This window comes from Chiloscyllium plagiosum, chromosome 16 (genome assembly GCF_004010195.1).
Source record: "Chiloscyllium plagiosum isolate BGI_BamShark_2017 chromosome 16, ASM401019v2, whole genome shotgun sequence".
Lineage (NCBI taxonomy): Eukaryota > Metazoa > Chordata > Chondrichthyes > Orectolobiformes > Hemiscylliidae > Chiloscyllium > Chiloscyllium plagiosum.
The window spans coordinates 7,613,888-7,624,853 of record NC_057725.1 but is presented as its reverse complement, the minus strand read 5'-3'; the positions used below and the strand labels follow the sequence as shown (position 1 = coordinate 7,624,853).

Genomic DNA, 10,966 nt, shown 5'->3' with positions numbered 1-10,966 from the left:
CCCTGCAAGCCCGCACCGATCCAGATCCTCTGTCTAAACCAGTCACCTATTTTCTCCAGGTCTGTGTCCCATTGCTCCCTGCCCATTCACGTTTCTGTCTAAATACATCTTAAATGACGCAATCATGTTTGACTCTACTACCTCTGCTGGCAATGCATTCCAGGCATTCCATTGCTTTTCCTGATAAAGGGCTCTTGCTCAAAAAGTTGATTCGCCTGCTCCTCGGATGCTGTCTGACCTGCTGTGTTTTTCCAGCACCACACACTCTACTGATCTCCAGCATCTGCAGTCCTCACTTTCTCCCAACACATTCCAAACACCCACCAACCTCTACATAAAGAACTTTCCATGCATATTTCCCTTAAACTTTTCCCCTTTCACTTTAAACTCATAAACCCTAGTAAGAGTCCAGCACTCTGGGGAAAAAGCTTCTTGCTATCCACTCTGTCTACACCTCCCATAATTTTGTAAACATCAATCAGGTCCCCCCTCAACCTCAGTCTATCTAATGAAAATAATCCTAATCTACTCAACCTCTCTTCATAGCTAATGCCCTCCATACCAGGCAACATCCCAGTGATCCTCCTCTGTATCCTTTCCAAAGTTCCACATCCTTTTGGTAATGTGGTGACCAGAACTGTACAGAGTATTCCAAATGTGGCCAAACCAAAGTCTTATATCATTGTAACATGACCTGCCAACTCTTGTACTCAATACCCCCTCCAATGAAGGAAAGCATACCGTATGCCTTTTTGACCACGCTACTGACCTACATTACCACCTTCAGGATACAATGGACTTGAACACCCAGATCTCTGTATGTCAATTTTCCCCAGGTCTTTTCCATTTACTGTAAAGTTTGCTCTTGATTTGGATCTTCCAAAATTCATCACCTGATCTGTGTGTCCTCACTGTCCACTGGAGTAGTGCCAGATGATTGGAGGGTGGCAAATGTTATTTCCTTGCTCAAGAGAAGGAATAGGGATAATCCTTGGAATTACAGACCAGTTAGTCTTACCTTAGCAATAGGCAAATTATTGGAGAGGATTTGGAAGACAGGAGTTATGATTATTAGAACAAGCATAGTTTGATTAGGGATGGTGAGCATGGCTTTGAGGGGAGCAGGTCATGTCTCACAAGCCTTAGTGATTTCTTTGAGGATGTGAAAAACGGATTGATGAACGTAGAGCAGTGGGTATGGTGTATATGGATTTTAGCAAGGCGTTTGATAAGGTTCCTCATGGTAGGCTCATTCATAAGGTAAGGAGGCATGGGATAAAGGGAAACCTGGCTGTCTGGATATAGAATTGGTTGGCCCATAGAAGACAGAGGGTGGTATTCAGCCTGGTGCTCGGTGACCAGTGGTGCTCTGCAGGGATCGGTTCTGTGACCTCTGCTCTTTGTGATTTTTATCAACAACTTGGATGAGAAAGTGGAAGGGTGGGTTAGTAAATTTGCCGATGACACAAAGGTTAGTGGAGTTATGGATAGTGTGGAGGGCTATTGTAGGTTGCAACGGGACATTGACAGGATACAGAACTGGGTTGATAAGTGGCAGATAGAGTTCAAACTGGAAAGTGTGAAGTGATTTATTTTGGAAGGTCAAAATTGTTTGCAGATTACAGGGTCAATGGCAGGATTCTTAGCAGTGTGGAGGAACAGAGGGATCTTGCTGTCCATGTCCATAGATTCCTGAAAGTTGCCACCCAAATTGATAGGGTTGTTAAGGAGGCTTATGGTGTGTTGGCTTTCATTAGCACAGGGATTGAGTTTAAGAGCCGTGAGGTTATGCTGCAGCTCTACAGAGCCCTGGTGAGAACACACTTAGAATATTGTGTTCAGATCTGGCCACCTCATTATAGGAATGGAGTAGAAGCTTTAGAGAGGGTGCAGAGGAGATTTACCAGAATGCTGCCTTGACTGGAGGGCATGTCTTATGAAGAAAGGTTGAGGGAGCTCGGGTTTTTCTCATTGCAGTGAACAAGGATGAGAAGTGACTTGATAGAAGAGTATAAAGATGGATGAGAGACATAGGAAGAGTGGAGAGCCTGAGACTTTTTCCCAGGGCAGAAATGGCTATCATGAGAGGGCATAATTTTAAGGTGATTGAAGGAAGGTTTAGTGGAGATGTCAGAGGCAGGTTCTTTACACAGAGTGGTGGGTGTGTGGAATGCACAGCCAGCGGTGGTAGTAGAGTCAGATACATTAGGGACACTTAAGCAAATCTTGGATAGGCACATGGATGATAGTAAAATAAAGGGTATGTAGGGGAGTTTGATCTTAGAGTAGATAAAAGGTCAACAATACACCGAGGCCCTGTACTATATTGTTCTATACTGGCCAAGCCAGAGAACACAAAAATAGGATTACTTTCAGCTGTCAAAAGTCATGGTAGCTGTTGACTTACCCGATTATACCCAAGTTAGCTGGTGCAAACATTACAGAAGTTTCATAACTGTTGTAGGCTAAGTGCAAATTTGGGTCATTTTCTAGGACAAACTCTGTGTTGCAGGCACCTGGTACTGGATCTGTAGGAAAGAGAGGAAAGATGATGAGCTAGTACATTTATTTTATGAACAGAATATTTGGTGAACATTGTTTTGATCTTATAATCTTTGAATACTGGGGATGAAATTCAACTGGGGCTGGCAAAACGATCAACAGCACATTTGCCAACTGTTACACACCCCATCAAAGTTTGTTTTGTAGTGAATATGTATAGAGCTAATATACTGCCCATTCTGTGTTTCAAAGTTGAATTGTACTGCACAATATTTTCACATTCTGGCCAGTTTACGAGTAACCCAGAGTCCTATTTTATCTCTCGATGCTCAGATTAGCACTTCCATCTGAAATTGCAATGCATAAAGGCTTTTTGATGTGCCAAAAGATTAATATGCATTCACGAGATATTCAGGTAAAAAAAAAGAAAGCTACATTTTAAAGTGCCATAAAATGTGACAAAGCATCCCAACGTACAAGGGGATTGGAGTAGGTGACTGCAAGTACCTTCGAGATGTCAGTTTAAGGAACTTTTAAAAGGTTGTCTTGATGTAGCATTGTGAAAGGATCAAGAACGAACAAAATAACTGAAGGCTTATTTGCTAACAGTCAAGTGGAAAGAGTGTAGAACATTCAGCTGTGTGAAAGTTACACAACTGGACATAATGCTGGAAAGATAGAATGGAGGAAGATCAATAAAGGGACCTGAAAAGGTTGGAGAATAATTCCAAGATTCCTATGTTAATTCCTACTACTGCAAGATAAGACAGATATCATGGTTCACCTTTGTGAAAAATCAGTTGATCTACTGCTAAAACTCAGTGAATGTTAGGTTTTCACTGAGAGAATCTCAGAACCAGGACTCATACAATTAATTAACATATGCAGCAAAAGACCATCCATAAAAATGGAAAGGAAAGGAAAAACAGAATGATTGATTTTTTTACAATCCTGACAATTAAAATGAATTTAAAACATACACTTTGCAAGTTGGAAGGTTAAAGGAAATCAACTTTTGAAGGCATACACTGATCCAGAATGAATATCATTTTTGCGACTAGCTTTCTATTCCAGGTTAATTGATTCATTTTAAAATATCCACCAGCTTCTGTGGTTGGATTTGAACCTACTTTCCCCACAATGTTAGCCTAGGCCCTGGATTATGCCACTTTTCCACCAGTGTCACACAAGTATATGCAATGCCTTTGCATTTCTCAAGGTATTATGAAGTGTTTCACTGAAATATGACAGTCAAAAAATGGCCACCAAGTCCACATATACAGAACAGCTGCCGAAAAGCTTGATAAAAGGAATTGGTTTTAAGGAGCATTTTACAAATGAGCAAATGTTTAGGAGGAAAGTTCAGCGTTTAGAGTCTTGGAGCTGAAAGCAGGTCATCTCTGGGAAAGGAATGGAAACTGGAGTGTGCCCAATATGCAGAATGGGAAAGGTACAAAGACCTGGGAGATGTGCTGGCCATAATGGATTGCTGGGCCATGGAATAATACGTGCTTAAATCTTTTAAGTTCAGGCAATACTGGACACGGAGCCAACGTAGGTAGCGAGTGTGGGGTGAACATGATTTGATTCAGTGTAAGATGCAGACAGCCAATTTAAATTAGCATGAATTTATAGACGTTGAAAGGTCAGCCAGGAATGTAGTGGAATAATCTGGATTGAGAAAAAAAAAAATTATTGTGGCTTTCAGCAGCAGGCTAGTTGAGGCAGAAGTAGAGACAGGTCGTAGGACAGAGGTGGAAGTAGATGGGCTTGGTAACAGTGATCATATGGGGGTCTTAAGCTTAGATCAGGGTCAAATAGTGATGGCTATATGGTGAACATCTCAATAGCCAAAACAATTATGCCTAGTGGCAGATATAGGGACTAGTGTGTAGAAGGCGGTACACAGCTAACAGGGTCTATTGGTCACGAGTCAGTATATAAAAGCAGTACTTGAGAAATCCCCACTTCTCTAGGCAGACTGGTAAAATTATAAAGCTTGCTGTAGCAGGGCCATGCTTTGTCAAGTGACTTAAATCTACTATCTGGCCAATGTTCCCTTTAAAACTTAATTGCTATGTTGATATGGTCCACTTATTTTTAAAAAGGCAGCATAGTCCCTTTGAATGGATTTTGCACAGCCTTGCGTACATGCTTCCAGAACAAGTTCTGTGTGGTACCAGCATAGGATGTAGGGAGAATATTGTCTCAGATCCAACTTAAATACTGTCAAGCACTGAACAGTCACTCTGCTGCAATTTGCCAGGTCAGAGAGGGGAGGAAATGAAATGACACCTACAGCAAACCAGTCAGCAACTCATAGCTTGAGGTAACCATGCATAAGGTTTCAAACAGCTCTTCAGCTGGCCAAACCACCATCTGCCCAGTCTTCGGATGCTTGCTATTAATTTTTCAAACTTGAATGAAGATTTGTGAATTGAATTTCTCCCTTTAAACTTTCTTACTTGATATGTTGTCCTTTTTCAAATTTGTGCAATTGCATGTTTAGGAAATGCTGCTGTTAGCAGTTTTACACTAGGGGGCACTGTTTTACAGGTACACAAGAAACATCCACAATGATAAATTGGACAATGTTGGTCTACAGTTTATTATGAGGAAGGCAAGAAATCTCTATTAGCTCATGTACCGAGAGCATCGTAGGACAAAGCAAGCAGGACTGCTGACACCGGCTCTTCTCCAGCTCGAATGTAGAATGTTGATGAGCTTAACATCAGCACAACACCAGCAGTCGAACCTGTATACGATGCATCTGCAGGAAAGAACTGAGGCAGAGGAAACAGGAAATGAATTAACTCCCTTAAAGAGCATCACTGACAGAGATCACATGCCTGCCATAACTGCTATTAAAAGCTACAGCTAGAGCCTGTGTAAAGGATTTGAAACTAGATTAAATATCATTACTTAATTTTAAATAGTCTTACATTTGGATAACAGTCAAAGAAAGATCTCCAGGGTAAAATTTATAATAAAAGCAACATAATATGGATGCTGGAGTCTGAAACAAACAATATTGCTGGAGAAACTCAGGAGGTTTGGCAGTATCTGTGGAGAGAAATCAAGTTAATGCTGAGACTGGTATGATTTCTTCTGCAGAAGAGCCATTGGACTCAAAATGTAAACTGCTTCTCTCTCCACATAGGCTGCCAGATCTGCTAAGATTCTGTACAAATTATAATGCATTGGCTGGCAGTCTTCTTTTGACTGCCACATGGACAGAAATCATCTGCTTTTCAAGCTACAGACTGAAATCCAAGTTTATTAAATTGATGTGGACTCCAACTGGTCAAATTCCACTTATATTTTAGTTTATTTGTAACACTGGTAGGGTGCTTTCTTGCCTCCACCATTACTTGGAAACATATTGCTGTTCCTTCAGTGTCACTGAGTAAAATTCTAGAATTCCCTTCCGAATGGCATTGTGGGTCTACTGACAGAAAATGAACTGCAATGGTTCAAGTCACCAACTAATCATCACCTTCTCAAGGACAACTTGCCAAACCAGTAACCATGCATTAAGCAAAAGTCCCATGGAGCCCAGTTGGTATAAAATTTTTGGTTAAATAAAAAACTAGGAGACTGAACCAATTACTGGTTCTTTAACCTAAAATGGTGAAAAGACTATTGAAAAGAAAATGGAGATCGCCAGCTAAACAGATTTCAGAAACTGATACCGGGTAGCAATCTTCTCATTCTGGGAGGCAGTGGTAATGTCGCTGGACTTGTCACCCAGAACCCAAGCCTGGGGGCGTGGGTTAGAAGCCCACAATGATAGATGGTGAAATGTGAACTCAGTTTAAAAATAACCTGGAATGAAAAGCTATTCTAAATGGTGACCACGTAACTACTGTCAATTGATTTTTTAAAAAAATCAGATCGGGTTCACTAATGTCTGTTAATGAAGAAAATCTGCTGTCCTCATCTGGTCTGGCCTACATGTGATTCAAATCCACAGCCATGTAGTTGACTCTGGTCAATTAGGATTGGGCAATAAAGGCCAACAACACCAACATCCCATGAACAAATTAGGACTGGCAGTATATGTTGGGAGAGAAACAGTTTATGTTTTGAGTCCAATGACTCTTCTTTAGAAGAACTCATACCAGACCCAGCATTAATTTGATTTCTCTCCAAAGACATGAAAATATCATTTCCAAATGCTCCACAGTGGAATGCAAACAGCATTGCATAAACTTTATTTCAATACTGTTGTTAAAAGAAGCCAAAAATCTATAAATGTTATAAAATTATTTTCCTTCACTCAATTTCCACCTGACTAACAGTTAAATGTATTAGAGGACATAAAAAAAAACAAGAACAGATCAGACCAATTTTAATTAGTCTAATTCTTTCCTTCAGAAATGTTTACTTACCTTAGAGAGAGATACTGTCACATTTTGCATGTGAGTGTACACTTGAGCAACCACAAAGGTAGTCAGGCTACTAATGTTTGTAACCACAATGCGTTTACATTCATTAGGCTCCAAAACAACAGAAACAGGCTTCATAAGAGGAACTTTAACGTGACCTGTCACATGAAAGAATCAAAACAGAAAATTACATCACTGATAAACTTCCAGCTACAATTCTTCTCAAGATATACTTCAATAATAAGCAGCTTTAAATTCCTTTATACAAACAAGTTGGATTAAGCATTGCACCATATTCTCAGCATGAAGTGCAAACTTACACTTTATACATTTGGCTGTGAAAATGCCACAGGCCAGATTACTTATTTATTTTTGCCATACAACATCTGAATACAACAATTATGATGAATTGCTGCCTGCCACAGAACAAGGGACAAACTTATCAGGAAAACTTACATTCACTTTTTAAAAAGCATTATCTCAAAGTAAAGACATGTTTGGGGGTAAGAGTTAACAAGGAGAAAGTGAGGACTGCAGATCAGAGCTGAAAAATGTGTCGCTGGAAAAGCGCAGCAGGTCAGGCAGTATCCAAGGAGCAGGAGAATCGACGTTTTGGGCATAAGCTCTTCTTCAGGAATTCCTGAAGGGTTTATGCCCGAAACGTCGATTCTCCTGCTCCTTGGATGCTGCCTGATCTGCTGCGCTTTTCCAGCGACACATTTTTCAGCAGGGAAATAGTTAACAGCAAATTTCGCCCAATGGTTTAGAATCAGATTAGAAATAGGCTGATAATTCAATTTTCATGCAATTATAGATTAAAAGGTTGAACTTTTGTGTGGTTAGGAATTATTATTGATGCGTCCCATGTTGTGACAGGTGACTTTAGTCTTTCAAAATAAAATCTAAGAATGCTCAGTATGGTGAGGCACGTGGAAATCACAAGTGATAACGAGAAGCTATTGTGTCATTATGTGATTACAGCAATGCTGGTTTTAAAAGTGTACTTCAAGAGAAGCTCTATAAAGCAAGTATTTTTATCTTTATGCAAGATTGTATTGAAGCTTATACAGGAAACAAATTTGCACCTCACAGTTAACAGAAATTGATCCAAAGAAACGTTTTAATTGTTTAAAATATTCTTTCACAGAATGTAGACATTGCCAGCAAGGTGCCATTTGTCACCCATTCCTATTGTCCTTGAACTAAATTGCTTATTAGGGACATTTTAGAGGACAGTTAAGAGCCAACAACATTACTGTGGGTCTGGAGTCACATGTAGTCTACATCAGGTAAGGACTGCACATTTCCTTCCTTAAAAGGATATTAACAATCCAGATCAGCTTTTACAACAACTAAGGCAGCTCCATGGTCATCACCACTGAGAATAATTTTCAATTCCAGATTTATTATTTGAACTTGTGTTATCTCAATAAGAATGGCAACAAAAGCTTGATGTTTTCACAAAACTGATGGGTTCATTATTAACACTGACAAAGACAAAAGGCCATGGGTTCAAAAGCCACTTTGTAGTACATAGCCTAGGTTAACATCTTAGTACAAGATTTGGTGCAAGTATGGAATGAGCTGCCAGAGGAATTGGTGGAGGCTAGTACAAATTGCAACATTTAAAAGGCACCTGGATGGGTATATGAATAGGATGGGTTTGATGGGCCAAGTGCTGGCAAATGGGACTAGATTGATAACATCTGGTTGGAAGAAGGACTGAAGGATCTGTTTCATAGCTGTACATTTCTATGAAGTATGACTATAATAACCCATGCAAACAAATTCAGCAAGTAGTTATTAATTAAGTAGCTTACAGGGTTTATTTTTAAATGAACCATTGCAAATCATCCAAGATTAAGTGTTTAGATAATTTCAAAACAATGTGGTCAGATATAATGACACATCTAGGAAGCAGGTGGAATCTGACCTAGGCCTTTTGGCTCAACAGGATGTGACACTATCACTACAGGAGAGGAGCCCCAGAGTTTCACTGCTGTACATTACTCAAGTTTATCGATTAAATGGATTTGAGCTACAAGGAGAGGTTGAATAGGCTGGGGCTATTTTCCCTGGAGTATCGGAGGCTGAGGGGTGTCTTTATAGAGGTTTATAAAATCAGGATATGGATAGGATAAATAGACTTTTACTTGTGGTGAGGGAGTCCAGAACTAGAAGGCATAGGTTTACAGTGAGGAGGGAAAGATATAAAAAAGACCTAAGGGGCAACATTTTCACACAGAGGGTGGTACGTGTATGGAATGAGCTACCAGAGGATGTGGTGGAGGCTGGTACAATTGCAACATTTAAGAGGCATTTGGATGGGTATATGAATAGGGAGGGTTTGGAGGGATATGGGCCAAGTGCTGGCAGGTGGGACTAGATTGGGTTGGGATACCTGTTCGGCATGGACAATTTGGTCCGAAGGGTCTGTTTCCATGCTGTACATCTCAAATGACAACATTAATTAGACTACTTCCCTCAAACAACCTCAGTGGTCATGGTGGCTCAGTGTTGGGATTCTATGATTCAGATACACTCCTTCTTATTTCAGTTCAGGGTGGGAAGGGGAGCAAGAAAAGGGAAGGTTGGGGTGAGTGTATGGGAAAGGAAACAGTTGGGGGGGGGTAGGAAGTGAGGTGGGTTTGGGCAATTCTTGTGCAAAAGGATTCATAAGTCAGCATGATAGCAAAAAAAAACACATAAAATTTCCATATAAAAGTTTCTGAACGTTTTGCACCAGCCTTGAGCAGTTTTGAACTGCATTGGTAAGTCTAGAATTAATTCTGCACTCATGCCACCTCCACACTTCTGTCGGTGACTTATCACCCTGTACACCAAACCCTCCCTTCAAAAATATTTACAAAGCACACTTGGAGGCAGGGGAGGTGGGATTGTGAAGCCCACGACATAAATGTAAGTTCACCACCCAAACAAAAGTAATCACTAACACTTTTATTGTTTAAAAATGACACTGAAGAAAGACACAACATCCAGTTAAGAAAGTTGAAGTAAGCGTTACAGACTGCGAAGGGAAGTTTTCTATGGAAGTTTAGAGCAGGAATTCGTGGGGCGGTGGGGGGAAAAATAAAGTAGTAAAAGCAGTTTAAACGTATCCAATTGCAAAAGGAATCCGAGCAGGTTTGGGAAAGGAGTGTATTATTTGGGGGCGGGGAATGTGGATCAGCTAAAGCGAAAGAGATGCCCAGAAAGAAGACTGCAACAGCCCACTCACCGAGAACCACAGACTCAGGTGAGGTCCCTGCACCGACGGCCAGCAGCAAAGCAGCCAGAACACAGCAGCACCATCTCCACATCGTCCCTTGTCGTCCTCCTCTGAAACTACCCATCAAACTATCAACCCCTCACCCCCGTTTGGACCGCAGCTACATCCCAAAAAATACACGTCACATCCTGAAATGTACATGTCTGAGCTCCACCTCCGGACATAGTCACTGCATTCTTTCTGGTATCCCTTTCCCTTTCGTTATTAGCCGCAGCACCGACTTCTGCACTGATTTGGACCTGTTTGTAGGAATGATCTGTGTTGGTGCAGGTTGTGTTTTGCTGCAATTCTCTCTCTCGATATTGGAATTGAGTTGTAATTACAGAGTGATTGTAACAGCCGCCAGATGTCGCAAGGCTTTGTATACTTTTCCAACAAGACATATTGTTCATAAAATCTAGAAATGTTGAGTATTTCTGCAGTGTCCTTTTTTAAAAAAGGCTTTCTGTTTTGCATGCCTCAGGATGTTCTCAACATAACTATTGGGAACAACACTTTATACTGTATGAGGAAGATAATGCTACAAAACATATTTATGCACATTATTTTAACAGTTAAGATGTGACTTCACTTAAAACTTCAAACTAGGTTATCTATTTCTCAAGGGCAAGTAGTAGAATGGGAAAAACGCTGGCCCAACAATCAATTCTGTGAATGAATAAAAAATACTGCTGACTGGCACGTGAGGTGTCTCAATAAACTTTCATAAAACAAAGAACTGCAGACGCTGACGATCAGAAACATGCAAGAAATTGCTGGAGAAACACAGAAGGTTTGGCAGTTTCTG

The 10,966-nt window shown here is 40.5% G+C and overlaps 1 protein-coding gene across 1 annotated transcript in view; it reads right to left on the bottom strand.

The window, feature by feature from the left end:
* LOC122557631 (transmembrane 7 superfamily member 3-like) overlaps positions 1-10,320 on the bottom strand; it is a 30,096-nt gene extending 19,776 nt beyond the window's left edge. The window contains exons 1-4 of the mRNA XM_043705410.1: positions 10,129-10,320; positions 6,894-7,048; positions 5,150-5,285; positions 2,408-2,528 (exon numbers count right to left, since the gene is read on the bottom strand). Of these exons, the coding sequence (XP_043561345.1) occupies positions 2,408-2,528; positions 5,150-5,285; positions 6,894-7,048; positions 10,129-10,243 (527 nt within the window). The 5' untranslated portion in view covers positions 10,244-10,320. The remainder of the gene's footprint in view (positions 1-2,407; positions 2,529-5,149; positions 5,286-6,893; positions 7,049-10,128) is intronic.
* Between the last annotated feature and the right edge of the window lie 646 nt (positions 10,321-10,966).